We start from the raw sequence: 26,488 nt of genomic DNA, 5'->3' as shown, positions 1-26,488 counted from the left end.
TTGACAACAAATGCCGTCCTGTTCACTTTCAAGACAGCCAGAACAACAAGCCACAGGGTGGTGAAACCTGTAAGCCATAACCTGATCTCCGTTTTGACTTTGGAAATGTTTTTCAGGTTTGGCAAAAAATGCTGTTTTGCTTTGCTGCATTGTTCCATATCCAGCTTTGGTTCAGCCTTTTTCTGCTTTGACTTAAGTTTAGTTGAGTTTATTTTATAAATACTTCAGAGATACCGCATGATCAATGAAAGACAATGTACAAATTACAGTTTTTAAATTATCAGCGTTGAGAAACTTTGTTGGTGGTTTGATTTCGAGACCTGAGAATTCAGAAACTAATTTCTTTTGTAAAACATCTGTGAGTTTTGATTGTAATTTTGAATTGAGAAGTTGCTCTTTCTTACCTAATTAGAGTTGCCATTAAATGAAGTTATTAGTCTATATGTCCAGAGCATCAAGTCACCATGACAACCAGCTATTTACATGTGACAGCAGAATTTAAATTTATCTACATCTCTAAATCACAAAGATGCTATTTATGGGAAATATAAACTTTATATACTTTTGCATCCCTAATAAATATATATGAAGTAACAATCATAACAATAAAGTTTTATATTTTACAGCCAAAAACAAAAGATTTTGTAAGTGCTGTGAACGACTTTGTTTTTAGTAAATGATTGTTTTGCTCCAGATGTTTCCAAAGCTGTGCAGCATGTTGCTTTGTTCTTTGCTTTGCTCCAATAAAATTTCATAATCATTCATTCATTCCAAGTTCTGTTGTCATTCACATTTATTTTCTTTCATAAGCTCGATTGTCTTTCTGTGTCTTTGTCTTTTCTCAAGTCACGGTTTTGTTTTTCCTGACAGAAAAGTCAAAAGCGATCAAAAGAAAGAAGTTAAAATTTGTAGCATAAACATTGTGGCAAGATATTTCAGGGATATATATAGAGGGTCAAGAAAGAATCAACAGATATAATTATATTGTTTCCTCTGTCTGCTCCCTGTGGATGGGACAAAGGGTCAAAGGGTCAAAGTTCCAAGTTGAGGATCATAAGTAGATAGAAATTTTGGTAATTGTTCTTTTTCCATCAATAAATCCTGAAATTGTTAATAATTCAGATCTATGGCTCTATTGGTTTTCATATTCTCCCAGATGGGCCCCATTGAGCTCCAGCCATATTTGCATTGAACCTTTAACAATCATTACATCCCTGTCTCTCTACGGTGGCTCAGGATGCAACACAATTTACAACAAACCATGAGAGTCAATGATCAAAGGAAACTCAACTAATGTCAATAATTTATTTTTCCATATCTTTTCCATTTCAGGGAAACACAAAGGGTGAAGAAAAGACTTCAGAGTTTCCAAACCTAAAAAAAACACAAACATAAATCTTTATAGCTCTAAAAACAAAACCACTTCCTGTCTAAACCAAAACACAAAGACTGCAATTACAAAACAAGGAAGAAATTAATAAAACGAAAATGGCACAGAACCCCTACAGTGTACCATATAGAAGTTCAAATGCCAAAAATTAACCAAAAATGAATTTACAACCACACTGAGAGCTCAACAATGAGTCAACAATGTCAATGAAGAACATTGAGGGGAAACCAATGAGACGCAGCACTGGATGTCTGCAGCTTTATGCAGTTTTCACTTTATTGTTCCTGTTAATGTCCGATGAAAATAAAGGTATATTTGTTTGGACTAATATCATGTCAACAACAAAAGTGGCTCTTCAGAGCAGTTGCTACTTGATCACATAACCATTGTTTTGGATGACAAAATAATAAAGGCGGTCTGATCACTTTTCTTCCACGACTAAGTATTTCATGTGACCAAATTGAATTGATGATAAAATAATGGCCTGCTATCTGCACATTTCATAACCTGCTTTGGCACAAGCTGCATATTATAAGCTGCAGTCTGTGTACATGCTTTCCTTCTGACGATTTTCTGTAAATATTTTCTAAAGGGTTTTTGCATATTTTTCTAATCATAGGTCTTTCGTTTTTTCTAAATATCATAAGGATGTTTTTCAGAGTTTTTAAAGTCCTGTGTGTTCATTCTCAGGAAAATGTCACTGCAGTTTCATTATGACTCAAAGGCGCCTGAGATGATGAAAGGCAGGTGGCGTTTACTGGCAGCAGAGACAGGAGCCAATCAGGAGGTCAGGATGGACTGAGGTGAAAACCACATCTTCTCCCCGGCCAGCAGCTCAGTGACCTCAGGTCAACACTGCAGGAGAGACGTCAGGCCTTTTCCTGAACGCAGTGCAGTGTTGGATCCTGTTTGTACAAATAAACACAGCCAGGTGGTCCAGAAGTGGACAAACATTTTAGTTGGGCCCCCAGTTACAGGAAGGTGATAAACCACCACTTTCCAGATTACATCCAGAATATTTGCAGTTTGCCTGAAAGGGAGTCTTTGTGACACAAAAGTGAAAGTGGAGAGTTTGTTTGAATTGATTCGATTGGCTGTTGGTCGTTGCTGGTCACAGCCAAACAAGAGTATAAAAGAGGAGAAACATCTGCAGTTTTCAGCAGCAGATCTCCACTTTCAGGTGAAGCAGGTTGTCTTCGTTCACAGAGAGCCACTGATCTGAGGTGAGCAACGACCAAATGTTGAGGATTTTGTCAATCGGTAGAATGTGTCTTGGAAAACCTTTCAAATGGTACAAAAACTCTGCAAAAATAACAGAAATCTATTTTTTTGCATGTGTTTGTTATCCAGAACTGAGCTCATGAATGAATAAAAAAAAAAAATCATTTGAGGTTTTTATGTAAAATTGTCAGTAAATTCTTTTTGTCATTTTAGAAAGATGAAGGTCGCCCTCCTGGTCGCTGTGCTCGTCCTGGTGTTCGGCGGGAACGCAGCCCACAATCCTTTTCCTTGCATGGACAACAATGACCCCGAAGCATACAAAGAATTTGCTCACAGACACGTCTTGCAAGACGAATTTGACACCACCTCCAGCGCTAAATGGAGAAGGTAAGTTACCCCGAAATAAAGGAAACCGTTTATCGTCCCAGTTTGATGGGATAAACTATCACACACACCAGAGTGCAGTTTGCTCTGGTGTGTTTAGTGATGCTTAACTAAAACACAGGGCTGCTGTGTTTGTCAGAAACTGTAAGACATTCTACTGATATATGATCTATTCTTTAACACCGTCTGCTGTGGTGAATAAATGTAAGTGTTTCATTAACACACATCATTCTTACACCAGTCCTGAATAGCACTGACTGATTTGTTAAAGGTTTTCTTATTGGTCAACAGCTTTAAGAGTCACACTAAGCCAGTGTTTGTCCAATGTTTCCAGGCAGAGGTTTTGTTAACCCATTTAACAAAAACTCACTTAACCTGAAACTAAATATATCCTAATGTACAGGTTGCTTTTGAAATAATATCTAATCAATTTTCTAAAGAGCTTAACAGAACTTGTTTTCTTTATGAGATTGTATAATATTCCTGTGTTTGCATGAAATAAAACAGCTGCTTTTTCTTTCTAAATTCCCCTGAACTTTTTTTTTCTTAAAAAATTAATGTAACACCAGATATTGACAGATGCCTTTTGTTTTTTTTCCCAGTTACCTGACAAAATACAAATTCTGTGGAAGACGTCGGCAGACCTTCATCGACAAAGGAGCCGAACATCTTTACATACGGATCTGCAACGGCTCCGGGAAGCGTCAAGGCAGAAGCAGCCTGTGCACCAGCACCTTCCCCGTTTGGCTGCACGACCTCAACGTCAGTAAGAAGGACTGGAGTTGCGCAGTTGATGATTTCAGGAGCGAATATAGATATGTGACTGTTAATTGTGACAAAGTTGCCAGCCAGTGCCTTCCTGTTCACTTTAACAGCAGCCAAATCCACATGCCAGATGATAACCATGAAACCTGCAGACCATAAACTGATTTCTGGTTTGAGATCTGAAAACTTTTCCCCGGTTTTGGGAAAATGTTTTGCTTTGCCAAATCTCCATATCAAGCTTTGGTTCAACTTTTTGCTGGTTTTAGTTCAACTTATTCTGTAGACTCTTCAGAGTTATAGCGTGATCAGCAAAAGTCAATGTCAGCTGAACAAAGTATGGACAATATTTTACATATTAACATATATAAAGTACATTTTACAATTATGACAGTAAAAAGCTTTACATTTCACTGTGAAAAAATAAAACACTTTCTAAGTGCTGTGAATGACTTTGTTTTTAGTAAATGATTGTTTTGCTCCAGATGTTTCCAAAGCTGTGCAGCATGTTGCTTTGTTCTTTGTTTTGCTTCAACATATATCTAATAAAGTTCATAATCCTTAATTCATTCTGAGGTCTGTTGTCATTCACATTTCTTTCTTTCCTTAAGCTCCATTGTCATTCAGCATCTTTGTCCTTTTTCAAATCCTTGGTGGAAAAAAAGAACAAAGACTTAAAACAGTAAAATGACTAATTATAAAAACATTGATTCTTTCTGTCATCATTTTCTTTGCTTCATCACAAATGAAAACAAACGTTCCTGAAACTAGGATGCTTATAAAAGCTGATTGCTGTTCTAAAGGAATAACCAAATTATTTACAGGGTGAAGTTTATCAGACACTTTTGTTGCTCAGATATTTATTGTTATTTACCGAGTCAAGGATAAACTTCCTGTTTGTGAATACTTTTGGGCTACACCAAATGGCCAGCATTACTTGATTCATTTTCAGTCAGACAACTTTATCATTTCAAGCAGTGGAAAATTCCTGTGGACTTTCTCTAGATTAAAAAAAAAATCCCACAATTGAGTAACTTGGTCAAACACAGCATGTAGCTCAGGAAAAAATGACCTCCAGTGGAACGGGAACTGAAAAAAATCAAAAAACAAAACAAAAACAAAAAAACAGAGCTTCAGCAACAAAATTAAAATGTAATCAAATAATTTTACAGCATTCACAAACAGAAAAGGTGTCAAATTTACACTGCGGATTTCTGTCGAATATCTGACACTTGATGGAGATTGATTTTGTACTACAAAGCTGTATATGAGGTACATCCAATAAAAATTTAAATATGAGGTCAAAAAAATATTGCTGATTATGTCTTGCAGATATGAAAACCCAGAGATGAATGAGTGAGAATTGTTTTGTTTTCTTACATAAAACCAATGGGATATTTTAAGCAGAAATGTTAAACTCTTGCAGTAGCATTATTACTGCAGACTGACTTCAGTGCCGATGTTCAAGATCCAGCGTCCTGAAACTTTTATCTGTGTAAATGAGAGGCGGATCGTTACACAGCCGTCTGTCTCTCACAGCAACACTTTTATTCTGTAAGTGTTTCTGTTTATTATTTATTGTCATTTATTGTTCTGTAATATTCCGCCTCACAACGCCGGTATTCATAAAGCAATACCTGACAGAGATAAAAAGCTTTTTTGCTTTAAATTTTCTGATAATCAATCGGTGTCCAGACTTGTCCAGATAAATATTGATTAATATTGGTCATAGTGTTTAATATGACCAATATTTTAGTCATGTTGGTCATAATGACTGACTTTATTAAAGATTTACATATGAAACTTTTTGATATCAAAGTTATTGTTTTACAACAGACGGGAATATTTTTATATCTATGAATCTTTTTGAAATTGCATATATTTGTGTCAGTTTTAAACTACATTCAATATTTCAATTATTGATTTAGATACAAAATTGTGTTCATGATGATAGTTATTTTTATGTGTATCTCTATGAAAACTTAGTACCAACACTGATTTACAAAACATTTTCAACACTGCTAAAGCACTGAAAAGCAAACAGAGCACATACAACGGGGTTTTTCACTAGTTAACCATTAACCAGGTAACTTGAAGCTTCATAAAACCACCAAACATCATCCAGTCAGTGAGAGGACAAGAGGCAGTGGAACAGAACCAGGATGACTTTCACGTTGTGGTTGTTACTGTGGTTCTGTGGTGTAACTTTGGCCCAGGATGGTTTCCCTCAAACAGAAGTCGCCACTGAAACCGGGTCATGCTTTCCCGACATGTGTAAGTTCCTCAAAGAGTTTGGAGCCATGAAGGAGAAACAAGAAGCCATGGAAACGAGGCAGAAGGAGACTGAAAACCAGGTTCTAGAACTGAAGAAGAAAGGTAAGGTCTGCTTTTGGACATTTCAAATGCATATATTACTAAATATATGAAACAGTTTATATCTTTTTTTATATATGTATATTGTTTTATGTAGATGCATCCAACATAGCATTTAGTGCTGCTACTGGTGGCTATGGACACACTGAACCCTTCAGCACAGACACGACCTTAATCTACAGAAGAGTAATAGTCAATGTGGGCAATGCCTACAATCAGCACACAGGTGGGTCCTTCTATATTTCTAAATTTGAATACCTGTAGTAGCAGAGTCCAAGTTCAACGCGCCCTTTGAATGCGGACGCTTGATGGTGCGTTGACCCCAAACGCCTTGTGAGTGTCAGGCGCGTTTGGAGGCGCGTCGAGGGCATGTCTGACGTGTCAAAGTGGCTCTTGCCCTTGTTTTCTATTGCCAGCATATTTGTTATACGTGACAGATGCGTTTGACGCGTCAAACGCTGCGACAGACCGTGACGTGCCTCCACATAAACTTTGAATGTAAACCGGACACGTCTGATGCTCGAAGCGCATTTGATGTGAACGCACTATTCAGAGTGAGAGTAAGAGCATCTCCAAGGCTAACATTAGCCTCTCTGTGCTAATGGACAGCAATCCTTTTCGGTTAAAAGCCTGTTAGTCAGCCAACGCAAATGAGTAGCCTCTTTAAATAAATATACTGAATCATATTATATTATATTAAGCCTAAATCTTGTTTTTCCCAGGTATCTTCGCTGCACCAGTTCCAGGCATATACTACTTCACCTTCTTTTATCATGCCGGAGGATCACAACTTGTCAATCTAACCCTGATGAAGAACAATGAGATAGTTGTGACAGTCTATGACCACAAATCATCGCATGATGGGGCTGATAATGGAGGCAATGCAGCTTTCCTGCAGCTGCAGCAAGGAGACCAGGTGTACGTGCGGATGTCTGCGAACAGTCACGTCTGGCAGAATGATTACATCACCACTTTCAGTGGCGCTCTTCTGCGTCCACTCTGAAATGAACTACATATGCTTCTATGCGTGATATGCTTAACGTGTTGATCTGCTAAGCAGATCAAGAAATTTCTTGTTTCCAAACAAAATTTACTGTGTTAACAGCCCTCGAGTCATTTATTGTGTGTGCACATGTAGGGATGAATCAAGAATTCAAATTGCGCCAGATGAAGAATGATCTTGGAATAATTTCTGCAATAAACTACTCCTGTTTGCAATTGTTTTTCCCTCTGATTTTCAGTCGGAATTCGGACATTTTAAAGAATGATTGAGAAAACACAGAAGAACGTCGACAGTATTTTTTGTTAGATCATGTAAATGGATCTAGCTGTACTTCTATTGTTGCTTTTTTAAGGCTTCAATGATTTAGATGAGGAAAAAAAAGGTCTAAATCAATGTAAGCTGACTAAATTATTCACAGACAAAAATCTTTATGACTCTCAAGGCTTTGTAATTAAACACATTCTGAAGCACAAGTCTGTTTGGAACTTATTCGTCCTTGGTTTAAAGTCAATTGTGTTTGATGAACATAAATATTGAGTCTGAACTATTTTCTGGCATGTGTATTCATGAAGTTGAATTTTGATTTAACTGAAAAAAAACAAGCAAAAAAAAAAAAAAAACAACTCCAGAAGGAGGCGCTGTTGTTAAAGAAGAAAATTCCTTACTTCCTCCTGAACAAGCCGTGCTGATGTCTAACACCTAAAATTCAGTATTTTGCAAAGAGGAAACTGAAAATATAAAAACACGCAGCAGAGAAGCATGAAGCTCGGCGTTTTCCACTAGTCGCAGATGATCTCCGTCGTTCCAGGCTGTCCACTAAACATTACAATTTAGAGTCGAGAACTAACCTTGTGTTTCCCGGTCCAGTCCAGCAGCAACAACACAAGAATCAGCGCCAGTTATGTCCACAGTCGATTCATTATCCTCAAACTCTTCCGCAGTCTAATAACCTTTTGCATAGAAATATAAAACTCTAACAAACAACCTACTTTAATATATATGTAAAAAAAAGTATTTGGTTTTGGATATTGATTTTCAGGTCACTGAGGTCAAGTTAAGCAACTGAAAACATGTCACAACCCTCAGGCCACCACGATAAAGCAGATCTTCTGAGCAATGCTCTATGCAAGTAGAGCATGTTGGTTGGTGAGTGGGCTCTACAATCACTCTGCCAATAATCAACATCAGACAGAAAGCATTAGAATGGCATAAAAGGAGCGACAGTCAGGGTTGGTGTCAGTCTGAGTTTTTGAAGACAGAATCAATATGGACTTGGCTTTTTGTGTCCTCGTGTTGTTCTCTGGTTTAACTCTGGCTGTTGAAACAGAAACGTCTACTGGAACTCACTCATGCTGTCCTGACTCGTCATGCTTCCACGAAGAGCTCCATGCTGTGAAAGCAAAACTGGAAACTAGAAACAAAACTGAAAGAGACCGAAAGCCAGGTTCTGGTGCTTAAAGAGAAAGGTAGAGTCTCTTTATGATTGGTTTAGAAGAGTGCTGCCCAAAGTGGGTCCTCGAGGGCCGGCACCCTGCATGTCTCAATTGTCTCCCTGGTTTAACGTGTCTGGATCAAATGATGGCCAAAGAAGAACATCGACATGCTGAAAAGAGAGAACTAAAACATGCAGGATGCTGGCCCTCGAGGACCCACCTGGTTTAGTTTTACTGAGTTTTTTTTTAGAACCATTTGAAGCATATTTTATTGAGTTTGTTTTTGTCTAGAAGCATTGAAGGTAGTTTTCAGTGCTGCAACAGGTGGGAATGGACCCATCGGACCCGTCCCTCACAGGTCCCAAACGTTGGTCTTCAGAACCGTGATAACAAATCACGGCAGTGCCTACAACCAGATCATACAGCTATATGTAACTTACCATTCCAAATCTTCAAAGTCGGACAAGAATATTCAGCAAAAGAAATGTAGTTAGCTTTTCAGAAAACGCAACTAGCTGTCACTAAGTTAAGGAGTAAAGGAGTGGAAGCCTTTAAGATTTCACTTTTCTTCAGAGATGTGGAGGAACATTATGTCCGACTCGCTTGTTCGACTATAACATTGCTCCCACAGGTGTGTTTGTTGCTCCTGTTCGAGGGATATACTACTTCTCCTTCTTCTATCACGCCTCGGGATTGCATCCTTCGAACTTGCACCTGATGAAGAACAGCGAGATTGTGGTGTTGAGCTCTGACCAGCAGACATCGAACGACGGGTCCGATAACGGAGGCAATGCGGCCGTTCTGGAGCTGCAGCAGGGAGACCAGGTCTACCTCCAGCTGGTTGCAAACAATCACGTCTGGGGAAACAACTACCACACCACGTTCAGCGGCTTTCTGCTGCACCAAGTCTGAAAAATGATTGAATACTGATGGAAATGACTTAAACTCATTGAGCAAACAAAAACAAAATGCCACAGTTAGTTGGTCTTGTTTTTGTTTTCAAATTTGCTGATAATTTGAAAATATTTTTTTAAACTGAACTCTGTAACAAAACGTACTCCCACATTCCATGAACAGTGGTGAAGTCTTTACTTCTCGGGTCCAAAACTGGTAACTTTAGACTACTCAGGGGCCACAAAATACATTAAAAATGCAAAAAAAAAATTGTAAGACTGTGAGATCTTGTCTTGTGAAATTTGTATATCATTAAAATTCAAAATAAAGGATTGAGAACTGTTGCCTTATTGAAAGAAAAGCAAACAATTTCTGTTTTCTTGACCAAATTTTTACCAGTCATGACTTGTAGTCAGGGACAGAAAAAAAATAATTTCAAGGGCCCAAAGAGTTTCAACTTCATCTTCATGTCTGCAACCAGAGCCTGCAGAGATTTCCTCCTGTTCTCTGAATTTGGAAACTGACTTTTCAGCTGCTCCTCATATTTCAGTCTCACTCTGTATTCTTCAAACATTACTTCGACCAGACCTTTGTTGTTGGAGGCATTTTTTTTCAGCCTCCCTCTTGAAATAATCCAGCTGTTGAAGAATACTCTTGTTTGGAGGAACAAGAAACCTTTGAGCCACCTGTAATCTCTTGACCGTTTCTTCCATGGTCATGTTTGACATTCATGCAACGTTCGTTTTCTAGCATTTTTTGCAGTTTTTTAATCTCTTCCTGCTGGGATATGACTTCAGTCTGACATGCAGTCCTTCGCTCTCTTTCCTCATTGAGATCAAAAGTTTTACTCTGCAGTTCTTTTTTCAGATCGTCTACCTGCCTACTGAGATCACTGATGTGTTGGCTAGTCTCTTCACCCCAATCATTCTTGTGGCCTTGGGGTACTTTGATTGGTATCGGGAGGCCACATAACCACATTTCTTTTGTTTTCTTGACTCTGCAACTCCAGTGAAAACGAGGATAGAATGGGAAACAGTAGATGGTTGGTAAGTTTGCCGGTTTTCAACTGAGTTGAGAGGCTCAGGGTCAGCAGCTGGAGTTATTTCCTGCTTGACTTCCAATAATGTTGGACTTTCCAAGTTGCCAGAAGGACTTGGTTCCCCCTTAATCTCTGTTGCTTCATCTTCCAGCTCAATGGGGCTGTCATCGCCATCCTCAAAACAAAGGACAGCGTCGTAGTCGACTTGAATGTTGAGCTCCATCATCTCGATCCATGAAAGCACATCTGGAAAAGCTTGACGTCCATATTCTGGTAAGTTCTTGCTTCTCTGAAATCGATATACTGCTCATTTCGATTAATTTCGAGCGTGCTTTGAAGACTGATCTATCGCGATAGAAGTGTGGGACAGGTCTGAGAAAACACTCTCTGTGTCCTACAATCAAGAGAGAGACTCCTTTGTGGTATCACAGTGATGTCTAACCACTGATGTCATTGAGACCACTGGAATTGAACATGTTAATTCAACCTGCCGTTTGAAAAATGCCAGACAGTAGCACTAATGACATAGATAGAAAATGATCTGGACTAAAAACAATGAATAAGACCTGGAGGAGGTGACCAATCCTGGGCATTAAATTGCCAACATGTTGAAAATTGAAGGCTCAAAGGTGAGCCAGAAGCCAGAACAGCTGACAGCACAGTAAACAGAGAGTATTCAAACGGTAAAGGAGCAGATATCGGAATGGAAATCAACTTGCACACAGACCGGAAAATGCTAACTGCAGTGCTAACTGCTAAGAGAATTTAAAAAATGTACATTTACAGATCTTTATATAATTTTTATGGGACTATATCTACCAAGATAGGAGGGATAAATAATAAAACTAGGTAAAATTAGACTTAAACACTAACACAGAAGAATCGTTATTATTCTTCCGTCTCCTGGAATGCGGCTCATATCACTGCGTGCCCAATAAGGTATCAGCTATTTCTCTTACTTATTAACCATGTTTAGTATACTGAATGGAGTAAGTAAATTACAGACAATATTTTAGTGAAGCCACACCTGATACTGACAATATTCACGCTAACATTAGCATTTTGACTAATTTTGGCTTATACACAACTTTTAACATACTGAATGGTGAAAGCCCATGTTAGTGAACATTCTTGTGATTCTCCATGATACTTTGTAATTTTTCAGCCAAGCTGAGCATTGATGCTCATTTTTAGCATAACAAATCGAAGGGCACACTTTGATAGGCCCCGGTTAAATTTCTTCAGAAATCTTCTAGTTTCATTTTAAATTCCCTTTCAAGATGACATGTCTGTTCTTGGTGTTGGATTTTATCAAATAAATTTTCCTCAAAAATGCGACTTATACTCCAGAGCGACTTATAGTCCGTAAAATATGTTAAATACAATTCTACTGAAAATGATGTGATAGAAAAAAAAAACAATGGTAAAATATCCAAAGCATTATGTGGTGTGAGGTGCTATCAATGATAATTTTATACGCAGTATAGCTACAACTCATCATCTCAGTCCAACGCTCCAACACACTCTTGTAAAATGGCATCAAAGAGGAGCATGCTGATCATGACAAGCTGAAGATGGATTGCTAGAAATGCCAGAAAATTGTTAGAGTCAGACAGGCGTTGTCAAAAGTGTCTAAGTGGAAAAGAACCAGGTTGCTGCTCAGTGGTCCAAAGTCCTTATTTCAGATGAAAATGTTTTCTGATGTTTGTTCCAGCAGGAATTTGAACCTTTCTATTGTGATGCCAAAGGTATCAAGAGCCGGTTCAATGGCCATGATGTTACTGTACATGTTTCACTGGAACCCCATAGAGAATCGATGGTGTTCTGTCAGGAGCAGGAGTCCTCTAGCTCAGGGGTTCAGGGCCGGTTTTCTGAAACTTTTAAATGCCTCCCTGGTCCAACACGTCTGAATTAAATGGCTGAATTACCTCCTCAGTAAAAAATCCAGTTCTCCAGAGTCCTTCTGATAAACTCATGATGTGAAGATGAGAGAAACCAGAGCCAACAATACAGATGGTCACCATCTAATACTCAACTGACCTCAATATTTAGCTCATTTTTGAAAAAACTAAACAAAAACAAAAACAAGAAAAAAAAAACAAAAAAAAAAAACACAAGAAAATTCTCAAAATATACAAAAAAATAAAATAAAATAAAATAAAGGTTTGTGCATCAGAACAATGGATAATGGAGGAATGGCTTCAAGATTAATACCTGCAACAGTGGCTGTTCTAGACCAAAATAACCAATTAGTTTTATAGAAACTGAAATATCACTCAGGATTATTTCATAATCATAAACCGTATGTATAACAGTATAGCTGACCTGCTGTATGCACATCAGACGCTACGCATATCAAAGCAGCAGACTGTGCATGTAAACCACACAACCCGGTCTGAATGCTCTAGTTCACTGGCTCCTTGTAGAATAGACTTTAAGGTACTTCTGTTAGTTTATAAATGGTTAAACGGTTTAGCACCACAAAACATAAAAGATCCGCTGTTGTACCAACCTTCCAGACCTCTCAGGTCTTCTGGTTCTGGTTCTGGGGCTGCAGAGCAGAACCAGAACCGGAAACATGGAGAAGAAGCACTCAGCTTCTATGCACCGCAAATCTGGAGCAATCTTTCAGAAAACTGCAGAGTTTCTTTAAAGTTGTGGTATGTTATTTTTTTATAAAGAATATGTTTTTTTTGTTGTTTTTTTTACATATTCATTGAAACTATCAGTTTAATGTGAGACAGAAAAAATCGAGCTCCTCCCTGAGGATTTTAGCAAAAATCAAATCTTATTTTAGTTTGAAGGACTTTGAAGGACTGATCCATGCCTTTATTACCACTCGTTTGGATTATTGCAATTCTTTATATAGTGGCATGGCTAAATCACATATTCATTGACTTCAAATGATCCAGAATGCAGCGGCACGGCTTCTTACAGGAACCAGGAAGCGTGACCATATAAGGCCTATACTGGTCAATTTACACTGGCTGCCTGTTATGTATCGAATAGATTTTAAGATTCTTTTATTAACTTATAAAGTTTTAAATGGGTTAGCTCCCCCTTATCTTCAGGACCTTTTAAAATTTCAGTTTGTGTCTAGAACCCTCAGATCAAACAATCAACTTTTACTTACAGTCCTTCGGACCCGACTAAGGAAAGGAGATCAGGCTTTTTCTGTTTTTGCTGCTAATCTATGGAACAATTTGCCTTTTCAGATTAGATCTGCTAGCAGCCTGGATCATTTTAAATCGCTTCTCAAAACTCATTTTTATTCGTTGGCTTTTAACTGAAGCAATTTTTGATATTCTGTTTTTATCTATTTGTGCTACTGTCGTTCTTGTGCAGCACTTTGGTGCAGTTTTATACCTGTTTTAAAGTGCTATATAAATAAATTTGACATTGACATTGACATGACCATCTGAAGAAATGCAACGCGGCCAATTCGTTCCCACCAAAAACAACCAATCACGGCAAGGAGGCGAGTCTTCTTGCTGTCAATCAACCTCATGTACTTGTTGCTCTGTATGCTAATGGTGGAGCAACAACTTACCGTTACAGGAAAAACTGTTTATCTGCCATCATCCTTGGTGCTAACAAGTTTTAGCATTCACCTTAGCAGTAACCCAGGGGGAAGAAGAAAGGGTGATTGACATCCCTAAGACCCGCCTCCAGACTTTGATTGGTTGTTTCTAGTTAGCACTGAAAAAAGGCAGAGGAGCATAACTTTTTCACAGATTATCTGTCTTAAAATGATCAAATTATTAATTTTTTTAAAGTTGCATACTGCAGCTAAAAACTATTTGATTAATAATAACTAGGACATTGATTAATTTTAGTCTTTTTTCTCTTCTAGTTTGCTGTGATGATCAGTTTTTTGGATTTTGATGATGACGTGAGAGAATATAATATTTGCTGCCTCTATGTTTTTATCATTTGTAGAATTTCAAATTGCTTTGTTGCTCAACTGTGCTACACAAATGAAATTGCTTTGCCTTGGAGAGTATGTATGCACCAACACAACTATTGTCTTGGTATTAATGCATATGCAAAACTACACTGCAAAAAGAAATCTGTCAAATTTACAGTGAAAAGTTTTGAAATACCAACGGTTACAGTTTGTAGCATCCAAAGCATTATATTGCCGTAGAAAAGAAAAGAAATCACCATGACTCAAGAAACATAAATGTCATGTAATATTTACAGAAGAAATGTAGAAAACACTGACATTTATTGTGAAAATCTTGTAAAATTCATAAAAAAGTTCTAGTACCAGGAGTTAATTACCCTCAGATTAATGGCACCAATTGGCCAAAATTACAAATCTGGCTGATATTTATATAAATGATGTAAATCCGTACTTTTTAGCTGATTGACCAAATGAATGTTGAGGATACATTAGAAGGAAAAGGACGCATGGTTTCCGACATATTCCCCCCAAAAAATCAAATAAAAACATTTTGGTCTACAACAGCATCTCCGTTTCACCTGAGATGAAGACTGGAAAGGCAAATGACCTCAAAGCTTTAAGTGGGTTAATGTGAAAAGGAACACGCACAGGTCGCTGTAAATTCAGTCTGATCTTATTTGAAGGTGCACATGAATAATATTTTTTATCAATGCCGTCGAATCCTCCTGCTACACAAATGTTTGGCCTGAGTCTGTGCTGCCAGTGTGAGAGGGGTGAAGGCTGCAGGTGATGAAACCTCTGCTGCAACCACAAACAAGCATGTTTTATCTTTTATTTAATTTTTCATCTGGAGAGTTTGAACAGGCTACTGTTCAAGAGCTGGATTTCCTCTCAACTTTTAAAAAGGCCAGTTTCCTGCATTAGCGTCACTTTTCATAGAGATTCATCTCAGACTGTCAGAGAGTCTTCCACAGCTTAATAAACTACTACTTCACATCCCAGTCCACTTCGGACTGGTCGGTGAAAATCTTAGCAATATGGATGTACTTCCTCATGAACTCCTTACTCAAAATTTTATCAGTCTTTGAACTCTCCACCCTTTCCCGGACTTGTTGTTGAGAGTCTTGGCCTTGAATGTGTGAGTTGGTGGAAGAGAAGCTTACAGTTGCAGGTTGTGTCAATGGTCTTATGACTCGTTCACATTTCCAAGAGTTGAGTTCTTCTAAACAAAGAAGTCGGAAGTGTGAGCTTGTAAGGAAAGTCAATGCCGGTACTGCAACGTGTACAAGACATTTGAGAGTATAGAAGTTACTTTCTGAAACCCAACGTACATTGACATCAAATAAAAACTGAGCACTTTAATTTGAGCATAAAATGTAACATACTCGCTGTAATATTTTAAAGTGGACTCAGAGCAAAGATGAGTCGTATATTGCAATTCTGATGTAAAAAGACACCTGTACTAAAAACAGTGCACTATTTTCAGCAGTGTAAGGTCCCTGTGTGGCCTGACTTATTTAATGGCCAGATAGAGGTAGAGCACTGTTGCCAACTTAGCAACTTTTTTTCCCTTATTGGATACTTTCATGACAACATGCGAACTTGAAGAATCTAAATCAATGGTAGAAAGCCGTTGGGTGTGCGCAGAGAAAGGAAACACGTAGCAGATTTGATGTTTGAGGAAACAAGTTATTTCCTCGTGGTTCTCAGTTTGTTTGTTTCTACTTGTGCAGAAACGTGCTTTGCATACTTTGTGTAACTTGGTCAAACATCAGCAGTAAATCTGGCAAATGACCTTTAGTGGAACGTTTCCTGTAAAAAGAAGAAAACAAAGTTTCAGGAACAAGCATGGTTGCATGTTTAGAGGTATATCTAAAGAAAATTCAATATGAAGTAAAACCTTTCCGTGAGTCATTTCAAAAACTGAAACTCATAGTTTTAATACAAAGAGTGAAATATTTAGTGCCTTTAATTATTGTAGTTTTGATGATTATATCTTGTAGATAAAGAAAACCCAGAATTCAATGAGTACAAAAAACTTAGTTTTACATAAAATCAGTGGGGAAATTTAAGCAGAAATGTTTTACTTACAGTATTATTACTACAGACACTCTATACTGGAGGCCTTCAACACCAGTTTTCAAGGACCAACATCCTGGACCTACTAGTTGTGTATATTAGAGAAGTTGTTTATTTTTCACATCAAACCGTTCAACGATTATTCTGTAAGATCACACCTCACTACACTGGTATTCATTAAACTATACTTGACAGAGATAAAAAGCTGCTTGGCTATTAATTTCCTGATAATCACACGGTGTCATAGCTTGGCAATATTGATCAAAATGTCTGACTTTGTTAAAGATTACCTCTGATACTTTTTAATAGTAGTTTCATAGTTAATCGTAGCAAAATCCAGCATAGAAATAGTTTGATCTTTTTGCATCCCTTTGAAATTGGGGATGTGGCGATATAATTTTATCCTTCTGTCTAATTTCAACTACCTAAAATATTTTGATTATTTATTTAGATAGAAAAAAGTTTTTCATTGCGATTATTACTTTGCATTATATTTTCATGTGCATCTCTATATCCAACTTATTCAGCTCAGATCTCTGACCAGCTTCTCTGCTTTTGTCGTCTTTATTACTGTCAGTTCTTCAGAGGCGCAGCACTGCTAATCATGGTCATTCCATTACAAAACTTAACGCTGTGTTCGTGTTGCCGGAAGTGAGACCCATAATTGTGCATCGATGAGAACTTGGCGTCAACACTGATTTATGAAAACTTTCAGCACTGCAGCAGCATTGAAAAAGCAAACAGAGCACATACAACGGAGTTTCTCACTAGTTAACCATTAACCAGGTAACTTGAAGCTTCATAAAACCAACAAACATCATCCAGTCAGTGAGACTGGATGATGTTGGAACAGAACCAGGATGACTTTCACATTGTGGTTGTTACTGTGGTTCTGTGGTGTAACTTTGGCCCAGGATGTTTTACCTCAAACAGAAGAAACCACTGAAACCGGGTCATGCTTTCCTAACATGTGTAAGTTCCTCAAAGAGTTTGGAGCCATGAAGGAGAAACAAGAAACCATAAAAGAGAAACAAGAAGCCATGGAAACGAGGCAGAAGGAGACTGAAAACCAGGTTCTAGAACTGAAGAAAAAAGGTAACTGCTTTTGGACATTTTAAAGGCGTATAATACTAAATATATGAGACAGTTTATATATATATATATTTTATACATGTATATTGTTTTATGTAGACGCATCCAACATAGCATTTAGTGCTGCAACTGGTGGGAGTGGAACTCTTGGACCCTTCAACACAGACACGACCTTAATCTACAGAAGAGTAATAATCAACGTGGGCAATGCCTACAATCAGCACACAGGTGGGTCCTTCTATTTCTTAAATTATATATTTCTAAATTTGAATACCTGTAGTAGCAGAGTCACTAGATTAGGAGTTTACAAACACTCCTACTGCAGATGTTCAAGATTTTAAGACACAATATTACTGCCAAAAGTAAGACTAAAGTCCACCCAGTGTGAACTACTTCCTTGATACAAGAGGCTAAATCTATTCTGAAGCTAGATACTGACCAAATTATTGATAGGAGGCACAGATACCTGAACGGCTGCCGCTGTCAAATGAGAAGGAGATTCTGCTGGGTTTGAAGAAGCTAGTAACTAGCAAGTCTGGGCTGGTCACCCACTAGTTTTTTTACGTCCTCTGCTGTCCATTAGCACAGAACGGCTAAAGTTAGCATGCGGTAGGCTAAGTTGACTATGTTGGTCACCTGAGAATTGTACTTTTTTCTTTAAAAAAACGTCAAGAAAAACAGTTGGCATTTTATCTGTTAGCGTCATTCATTATATGCATTTACATCTGTTTTTTTGACAGTTTACTGTAATACATGACATCAAACATAAACATTTCATGTAGTTCACAGCTGTGAAAACTGGCTTCCGATTCAGGAGGTGGCTTCAATTTGTGACACCAATTATGCATGATGTCACTGTCTTACAGTAAAGTATCACAAAAACATATAAATGCATGTAATATATGACACTTAGAAATATATTACCAACTATTTTTTAAGAAAAAGAACAAGTAATGGGTGACCAGGCTATGCTAGTTGCCAGCCTAATCAGGGCTAATGCTACCCTATTGTAATGCTAGGCAATGAACTGCCTAGGTCAATGCAAATGAGAAACCTCTTTAAAAAAAATACTGAATCATATTTTATATTTATTGAACCTAAATCTTATTTTTTCCAGGTATCTTTGCTGCACCAGTTCCAGGCATATACTACTTCATCTTCCTTTACCATGCTACAGGATCACAAGTTGTCAATCTAACCCTTATGAAGAACAATGATGTAGTTGTGGCAACCTATGACCACAAAACATCGCATGATGGGGCTGATAATGGAGGCAATGCAGCTTTCCTGCAACTGCAGCAAGGAGACCATGTGTACGTGCGGATGTATGCGAACAGTCACATCTGGCAGAACGATCACATCACCACTTTCAGTGGCGTTCTTCTGCGACCACTCTGAAATGAACTACATATGATATTTTAAATTGACATTTGTGACTGTATATGAAATAGACCATCAAATATTGCAGCAGGCATATTGTGAGAGAACACAAACTATTTCCCCCCCCCCCATGTCCTCTGGGGGCTTCTTACCTTCCTTTTTCCTGATAAGGCAGATAAAGAACATGCAGCACCTCCTTCCTGAAGGTACTATCTGCCGCATGCTCCTTACCTTCCTAATCAGATTGATTATCTTTATCATGTCTGCTGCATGTTGTGTTCCCCACTGCAAGCCACACAGTCTCGCTATGCCTCATCATCTCAGTCCAATGTCCCAAAGAACTGCTGTAAACGGCATCAAAGAGAAGCATGGCGGTTGTGACAAGCTGAAGAGGGACTTTTGGAAATGCTAGGAAATTGTTAGAGTCAAGCAGGCGTTGTCAGAAGTGTGTCACCTGGTACTAGTCCTTCTTTCAGATGAAAATAAACTTTTCTGATTTGTTCCAACTGTTGCAATGCCAAATGTATCAAGACCATTAAATGCTGAGGTTATGACCATGATGTTGCTGTCTGTGTTGGACTGGAGCCCCATAGAGAATCGATGGTGTTCTGTGAGGAGCAGGAGTCCTCTAGCTCAGGGGTTCAGGGCCGGTTTTCTGAAACTTTTAAATATCTCCCTAGTCCAACACGTCTGAATTATATGGCTGAATTACCTCCTCAGTAAAAAGTCCAGTTCTCCAGAATCCTGCTGACAAACTCATTATGTGAAGACCCTCGTCGAGAGGAGGATGAGAGAAACCAGACACAACAATACAGAGTTGGGTCTGTATTGTACTGAAGGCCATCAGCTAATCCTTAATTGGCCTTAATTTTTAGCAGATTTTTGAAAATAAATTACATATACGTAAATCCTCAAAGTAAGCAAAACTAACACAAATAAAGGTATGTGCATCATAATTATAGAACAAATGACTTAGACAATGGATGAAGGGATGACATCAGTATTATGACCTGCAACAGTGGCTGTTCTAGACCAAAATGACCAATTAGTTTTCCTGGGGCCACAGGACAAAACAATGAAACAAAACAAAAACAAACAAATAATGCCTCATCATTCCATGCTGTCCTTAACCTAAACCCCTAAACCCCTGGCCTGAGCTTCTTTGTTTTGAATAATTTGGCAAAAGATTTTACAATGAGAGCAGAGGGTCACAGAAAGCATTTTCTTGGCAACATTTCCAACCGCGTGAGGCTCCGGGACATTGAACATGGTGCCAGCCACAACAACCTTTTGAAAAAGTAGCAAATGGAAAAATGAAAACGTAACATGCCAAAGGAAAATAAAGCTCTGGTTTTTACACCAATCACAGACAACACATGTCTTCGCTGTTGTCAACTAAATTCAACTGTTGAATCAAAAACCAAGCTTGTGTTTGCCAAACTTCTAGTGAAACTAACCTATACTTACCTCTTTCTTGTATCAGAGTAATCCTTAAAAGCGTTATCTTCACATGATGCAGCGACTCACTAAAGACATGCTGACACAGAAACGTTTGAAAGGTTTTTGCCATTTAGGCTCTTCGCCCGAACAAAAATGAAGTATACAATTCTCCTCATTGCTACGATTGTCACTTTGAATGAAATCTATATGTGCATCTCTATGTCTGCCAACTCTGATAGTACCAACATTGATTTCCAAGAAATATTTCAACATTGCAAAATCACTGAAATAGCAAACGGAGGATGCACAGACAGCATGTTTTGCCAACAGTTAATCATTAATCCCAAAGCTCTACAAAAACAGCAACCAGGATCAAGTAATTTAGAGTAGCCAACATTACAGAACCAGGATGAATTTCAGTGTGTGGTTGTTAGTGTGTTTCTGGGGTTTAACTTTGGGCCAGGAAATTTCACTTGAAACAGAAGAAATCAATGAAATCGGGTCATGTTTTCCTGACACGTGTAAGTTCCTCAGAGAGTTTGGAGCCGTGCAAGCTAAACTGGAAGCTGTGGAAACAAAGCTGAAAGAGACTGAAAGCCAGGTTCTGGCACTTAAAGAGAAAGGTAAAGTCTTTTTTTAATACCGGTTTAGCAGTTACACTGAGGTTTACAAAGCTGATCAAACCATTTTTCATTTATATTTTATCCAGAGGCAGTCAAGGTGGTTTTCAGTGCTTCAATACTGGGGGATTCAGCTGTTGGACCCTTCGACACACCAATAACCTTAATCTACAGAAATGTAATAACAAACGTGGGCAACGCCTACAACCAGCACACAGGTAAGTTGATTTGTTTTTTCCAATAATTACTACATTTAAGTGGCAAGTTTTTCATATTCCAGTGGGATGAAGACATTAATTAAAGAAAATTAACTTCGCTCGTCAAAAAATGTTGCTATCTGTCCAGGAGCAAAAAAAGTATTGTGAAATCCAATTTAAGCATTTGGATGAGTATGCAAAGCGTGAGGATGATTGAAAAGTGTGTCAATCCACTTCTTTTCTACCATTTCCAACATAATTTCATTAATTATTTAATTGGGTGTAAAGGGCTGTAGATGGGATTAAATGGTAGCACGCCTAATTAGCAAACAATAAGGCAATGAAAAAAAAAGTTAAAAAAACAATGTTTTCTGACAAGGTATACCTTTCTGAGCAACTGCCTGACTATGTTTTTTTTCCCATTTTGTTTTATGTAAGGTCTATCTCCTAAAATAAGTCCTTCTTTACAACCAAGTGTTGTCTCCGTTATTAACATTTAGGGCCACTTTTGATTCAGAAGCACAATAAGAAATAGACTTGAGAAAAAAAAAAAACTTTTTCTGCACCATTAAATGTAAAAATGATCCACCAATTTCTATCAATTGTCTTTATTTGTAGTATTCAGTTTGATTTAATAATTCTTAATTAAATAAAAATAGCAATATTTTTAATATAGTAGAACATCATGAGCAAACAAAACGCTCTACAAATTTTTTTTTGCCTCAAAAATTCTCCAGAATGAATGAGGACATTTCTGTAATCCAAAAAGTCAAAATTTTGCAACAACAGACATATTAAAGTTTTTCTTAGAATCTTTCAGAGATTAATTTGAAAAGTTTCATCTCTGAAAAATTTATTCACTGAAAATAAATATTTCAGGGATTTCAAGCCAATATGCAATATGCAAATTAGGAGTGTAGAAAATGTTTTTGGAACATTAAGTCAGCGTTTTTGACAAGGTGACAGAATTGATTTCACTCAATGTTTCCGCAGGTATCTTTGTTGCACCTGTTAGAGGCATGTACTACTTCTCCTTCTTCTATCATGCTGGTGGAGAACATGCAGTGCGTCTGTATCTCTTCAAGAACAATGTGCGTGTTCTGGACAGCACTGATCACAAGACACAGAATGACGGGGCTGATAACGGAGGCAATGCTGCCTTCATGGAGCTGCAACAGGGAGACCAGGTGTATGTCCAGCTGGGTGCAAAGACACATGTTTGGGGAAATCACTATTCAACTACTTTTAGTGGCTATCTTATGCATCAGGTCTGAAAAACATTGATGTGATCATTAGAATGGCTTTAAACTACTGACTAGACAGTCAGTGATCTTCAAATCATATATATATGTATATATATATATATATATATATATATATATATATATATATATCATATATATACAATATATATATACAATATATATACAACAAGCCATTCATAAAAGCATACAAATGTTTGAATTGATGTAATTCCAGAATTTTCGAGAATTATTATTAATTTTTTTTTTTATAAAATCTGAAAGGATATTATGGTTTTATGGTGTTTTAATCTGTGTATAAATGGATTTACACCCATCAATAGAGCTTGAATTGATATGAACAGAAATTAAATAAAAATATGCATTCCAGTGACGATCATTGTCCAATTCAAATGTAATGTGGTGGAACACTCAACTTTTAAATTTCATGTTTTTATCAACTTTAAGCACAAAATTATGATTAAAAGAAATAAAGGATTTCAAACATCCATCTGTGTGTAACTCGTCTCCATAAAGGGTTTCATTTAGTAATAAAGTTCCTGATTAAATGGAGGTCTCAGTAATGTTATAATTTATTAAATAGGTCTGTGAATGAAACATAATCTAAGTAAATAAGAGATTTACTTCAGAGATCATTTTCATTCTTTTTTTAATTTTTTTACCAAAGCAGCTGGAATATGACTAAGTTAACCTTTGACCAAGACCATGTTGCACCAACCTTGGCAATATTAGTTGCCAATAAATGCTTGTTTTAACTGGCAATGACGCTTACCTCTCTATTGATAATTAGGCACTGATGTTCCTCCATACAGGTATCAGGGAATAAACATGATCAAACTCTACCACGATGCTATGAAGTTGATCACCTGCTATTCACTGAATTTAGCTATAAAAATGTACATCATTACCAAACATAAATAGTAATCAAACCTGCTGATAATAGTCTCACGACAAATAATACATTTCAAGAAGAAAATGAGAACTTCAAACAACAACTGTATAAAATCCCGTTGAATAAAGCTTAGTCAGAAGAGGCTAGCTGTTAGCTTCTGAAAATATGCAGGCAAGGAGCTCAAACAACCATAATCATTTAACAGACAGTGTAAATACAATTCTGAGGCATTAAAAAAAACACGCACAAAAAAAAAAACAGGCCAGGCTCCATCAGTATTACTCATTTCCAATTAACTCACACAGCTGAGAAGCTCCGTGTCTCTGAACTACACAATATTCACAACTATGTATCAGTGGGATGGAGCGGCTACCTGCTGGCGGGAGATAAAAACTACATGCTAAACACCTTGTTAAAAGAAACCTAAATTATAAGTCTGAAAACAAATATTTAATAATCTTTTAATAATTCCACATATTTTCTCAAAGGTCCTATGGATCACTTAGATGTTGGTTTGGAAAGTTTGGATGGACCTTTTGGTCAGCAGGTTTTTTCTTTGAAGACCTTCTTTACTATCCCGGTGTGGATACTATTGATCCACCTGCTCTTATTGCGGCGCTCACTGGAGAAAAATCTTTTAAACACTCAACCTCTACTCTCTTACATATTATCACAACTCCAAAACCACAATATACTTTGGAAATCATACACAGTTTAAGTATGGATATCAGTTCTCAGGCGTTAGAGGTCAAGCCAAGCAACGAAAAACGTGACACAAACCCAGTACACTGGGAAAACATATCTTCTGATAAAAGCTTTATCTAAGCAGGATATAATCCTTGGTGGTCATGAATAGGCCCTACAGTCACTCTGTCAACAATTGTTGTTAAACATTAAGCAGGTAACAATTTAAAAAAAGAAAAAACAACATATAAAAGGACCAGAAATTATTTGATTTAGTCTGAGTTTGGGGACAGTATCAATATGAATTTCACTACTTGGATGTTGGTTTTGTTCTGTGGTCTAACTTTGGCCCAGAATGATGTTAATGAAACAGAAATATCTGAAATATCAGTCTTGTTCCAGGAGCTCGGTGCTGTGAAAGCAAAACTAGAAGCTGTGGAGACAAAGCTGAAAGCGACAGAAAACCAGGTTCTGGTTCTCAATGAGAAATGTAAATCCTTGGAGACAAAGCTAGAAGAGACAGAAAACCAGGTGTTGGTGCTCCAGGAGAAAGGTAAAATAATTTTTTTTTACTGGTTTAGCAGTTTCACTGAAGCTTTTGAAACAGCTACAACTATTCTACATTTATCTGTTTTTATCTAGAAGCACCCAAGATCGTTTTCAGTGCTGGAATAGCTGGGAATTCAGCCATCGGACCCTTCAGCACATCCAAGACCTTGATCTACACAAGAGTCATAACAAATGTGGGCAATGCCTACAACCAGCACACAGGTAGATTGAGTTGTTGTAATTTCCCTTTCTAGATAATCTGGAAATATTACTTTATATGTCCAAATTTTCACTTTCTAATTTAAACCTAAAATCTTATATGAGCAAATGAAAGTCATTACATGATAAAAAAAAAATTTAAACCTGCATTAAAAGCCCCTTAACTATCACCTCCAAAACTCAAAGGGCTCAGTTAAGGGCATAAACATTAAGTCAGAGTTTTTCACAAGGCAACAGAATTGATTTGACTCAATATTTCCACAGGTATCTTTGTTGCACCTGTTAGAGGCATGTACTACTTCTCCTTCTTCTATCATGCTGGTGGAGGAAAATCTGTGGGTCTACAACTCAAAAAGAACAATCAGGTTGTTGTGTGGAGCGCTGATCATAAGTCGTCTTATGATGGAGCTGATAATGGAGGGAATGCTGCCTTCTTGGTGCTTCAGCGGGGAGACCAGGTCTACATCCAGCTGGATGCAAACAGGCATGTTTGGGGAAACCCCTATGGCACTACATTTAGCGGCTTTCTTCTCCATAAAGTCTGACAAAAGATTGAACATCAATTTGATTATTTCAATGTCAATGTCATGGTTAGTGTTTTTTCTGTTTCATAAGCAAATCACAAAAATCACTGTGGAAGCGCAATAAAGGCCTTATTTTTCAGAAAAGAGCATTTCTAACAAGAGCATGAAAGATGTGAATGGAAAAAGAAAATATACAGACATGTATTTGTATAATCTGGAGGCATTTCTTTTCCAGAATTTTCCAAATTTAAACATAAATCTAGTGGAGAACATGGACATTATGGACATAATGGTTTATGGTGTTTTAATCTATGTAGAAATGGATTTAATTTATCTGGACAGAATTTACAGCCATAGTCAGTAAATGAAAATATGCATTTCAATGAGGCTCATTGTCAGATTAATTTACTTTTAGAAAATTAAAAACTTTTAAGCAGATAATAAACATACTTTAAGATTGCATTCCTGTGTAAATTTCTTGTTGTTGTTGTTGGTCTGATGTAATATTCTAATTTTAAATGTTATGTTTTCATTAACTAAGAAGAAAATTACAACAAAAATAAAGGCTTTCAAACCATCTGTGTGTAACTAGTCTGTTTCATTAGGTGTGTAAGTCCTGAAATAAACAGACATGGCAATAAAATTTAAATGTATTAAATAAGTCTTTAAATGAAAGATTGCCTCAGTAAATAATATTTTACTTTTCAGGTGACTTTTATTCAGGGAAAAGTTTATCAAACCAACCTGGATGCACTAGAGACCAAAACCTTAGACCCAAACGTAACAACATTTGTTGTTACACCAACAAATCCTGCCTTTAACCAACAATGATATTTACATTAACGTTGAAAATTTTAAGCCAATTATTCTTTACAAAATAGGTAGAAATCCAATACGTTGGAGAATTTTTTTAAGTAAAAAATCTTAAACATTGGTCTGTTTAAGGTCACACACCACGGCACTGGTTTTAAGTTTAAAAACTTAGTTGTTTATTTTTGCTTGTTTTAGATTTTTTTTTCTATTTCTGTGTTCGTTGCAGTCAGTTTTTGATCTGGAATGACCTTGACCTCATCTCTGCTGCCCCAACAGGGTTATTCAGAATCTGTTTCAACAACAATACAATTATTGCAATTACTCTTCCTTA

The 26,488-nt window shown here is 37.2% G+C and overlaps 4 protein-coding genes across 5 annotated transcripts; all 4 read left to right on the top strand.

Moving 5' to 3' along the window:
• The first annotated feature begins 5,875 nt into the window (after window positions 1–5,875).
• LOC129378290 (uncharacterized) lies at window positions 5,876–9,820 on the top strand. The gene is made up of 4 exons (XM_055058598.1): window positions 5,876–6,133; window positions 6,228–6,356; window positions 6,853–7,128; window positions 9,120–9,820. Exons 1-4 carry the CDS (start codon window positions 5,920–5,922, stop codon window positions 9,476–9,478), a joined length of 978 nt encoding a protein of 325 aa, XP_054914573.1. The 5' UTR covers window positions 5,876–5,919; the 3' UTR covers window positions 9,479–9,820.
• Window positions 8,241–19,517, top strand: LOC129378186 (complement C1q tumor necrosis factor-related protein 3-like). 2 transcript variants are annotated; one of them, XM_055058475.1, is made up of 6 exons: window positions 8,241–8,362; window positions 8,461–8,599; window positions 10,651–10,772; window positions 17,063–17,580; window positions 17,677–17,805; window positions 18,695–19,517. In XM_055058475.1, exons 4-6 carry the CDS (start codon window positions 17,346–17,348, stop codon window positions 18,973–18,975), a joined length of 645 nt encoding a protein of 214 aa, XP_054914450.1. In that variant the 5' UTR covers window positions 8,241–8,362; window positions 8,461–8,599; window positions 10,651–10,772; window positions 17,063–17,345; the 3' UTR covers window positions 18,976–19,517. The 2 variants fall into 2 exon arrangements, with proteins under 2 accessions (XP_054914450.1, XP_054914453.1); XM_055058478.1 differs by lacking the exon at window positions 8,241–8,362 and having other exon boundaries at window positions 8,381–8,599.
• A 1,245-nt stretch (window positions 19,518–20,762) lies between these two features.
• Window positions 20,763–22,571, top strand: LOC129378185 (complement C1q-like protein 2). Its single transcript, XM_055058474.1, has 3 exons — window positions 20,763–21,020; window positions 21,107–21,235; window positions 22,208–22,571. The coding sequence occupies exons 1-3, from the start codon at window positions 20,807–20,809 to the stop codon at window positions 22,486–22,488; spliced, it is 624 nt and encodes a 207-aa protein (XP_054914449.1). The 5' UTR covers window positions 20,763–20,806; the 3' UTR covers window positions 22,489–22,571.
• Window positions 22,572–24,370: 1,799 nt separating this feature from the next.
• Window positions 24,371–25,772, top strand: LOC129378289 (complement C1q-like protein 2). The gene is made up of 3 exons (XM_055058597.1): window positions 24,371–24,605; window positions 24,695–24,823; window positions 25,085–25,772. The coding sequence occupies exons 1-3, from the start codon at window positions 24,371–24,373 to the stop codon at window positions 25,363–25,365; spliced, it is 645 nt and encodes a 214-aa protein (XP_054914572.1). The 3' UTR covers window positions 25,366–25,772.
• Window positions 25,773–26,488: the final 716 nt, after the last annotated feature.

Source organism: Poeciliopsis prolifica, unplaced genomic scaffold, assembly GCF_027474105.1.
Source record: "Poeciliopsis prolifica strain line A6 unplaced genomic scaffold, Auburn_PproV2 SCAFFOLD051, whole genome shotgun sequence".
In the NCBI taxonomy this organism is placed as follows: domain Eukaryota; kingdom Metazoa; phylum Chordata; class Actinopteri; order Cyprinodontiformes; family Poeciliidae; genus Poeciliopsis; species Poeciliopsis prolifica.
Note: the sequence above shows the minus strand (reverse complement) of the source record. Positions and strands in the feature narration are given on the sequence as shown.

Excerpts from the sequence above, each read along its gene's own strand:
- LOC129378290 (XM_055058598.1), top strand. The coding sequence starts at position 5,920 with ATGACTTTCACGTTGTGGTTGTTACTGTGGTTCTGTGGTGTAACTTTG. Across the intron at positions 6,134-6,227 it reads TCTAGAACTGAAGAAGAAAG|ATGCATCCAACATAGCATTT; the intron begins GTAAGGTCTGCT and ends TGTTTTATGTAG. Across the intron at positions 7,129-9,119 it reads TGGCGCTCTTCTGCGTCCAC|AAGATTTCACTTTTCTTCAG; the intron begins TCTGAAATGAAC and ends GTGGAAGCCTTT.
- LOC129378186 (XM_055058475.1), top strand. The coding sequence starts at position 17,346 with ATGACTTTCACATTGTGGTTGTTACTGTGGTTCTGTGGTGTAACTTTG. Across the intron at positions 17,581-17,676 it reads TCTAGAACTGAAGAAAAAAG|ACGCATCCAACATAGCATTT; the intron begins GTAACTGCTTTT and ends TGTTTTATGTAG. Across the intron at positions 17,806-18,694 it reads TGCCTACAATCAGCACACAG|GTATCTTTGCTGCACCAGTT; the intron begins GTGGGTCCTTCT and ends TATTTTTTCCAG.
- LOC129378185 (XM_055058474.1), top strand. The coding sequence starts at position 20,807 with ATGAATTTCAGTGTGTGGTTGTTAGTGTGTTTCTGGGGTTTAACTTTG. Across the intron at positions 21,021-21,106 it reads TCTGGCACTTAAAGAGAAAG|AGGCAGTCAAGGTGGTTTTC; the intron begins GTAAAGTCTTTT and ends TATTTTATCCAG. Across the intron at positions 21,236-22,207 it reads CGCCTACAACCAGCACACAG|GTATCTTTGTTGCACCTGTT; the intron begins GTAAGTTGATTT and ends ATGTTTCCGCAG.
- LOC129378289 (XM_055058597.1), top strand. The coding sequence starts at position 24,371 with ATGTTGGTTTTGTTCTGTGGTCTAACTTTGGCCCAGAATGATGTTAAT. Across the intron at positions 24,606-24,694 it reads GTTGGTGCTCCAGGAGAAAG|AAGCACCCAAGATCGTTTTC; the intron begins GTAAAATAATTT and ends GTTTTTATCTAG. Across the intron at positions 24,824-25,084 it reads TGCCTACAACCAGCACACAG|GTATCTTTGTTGCACCTGTT; the intron begins GTAGATTGAGTT and ends ATATTTCCACAG.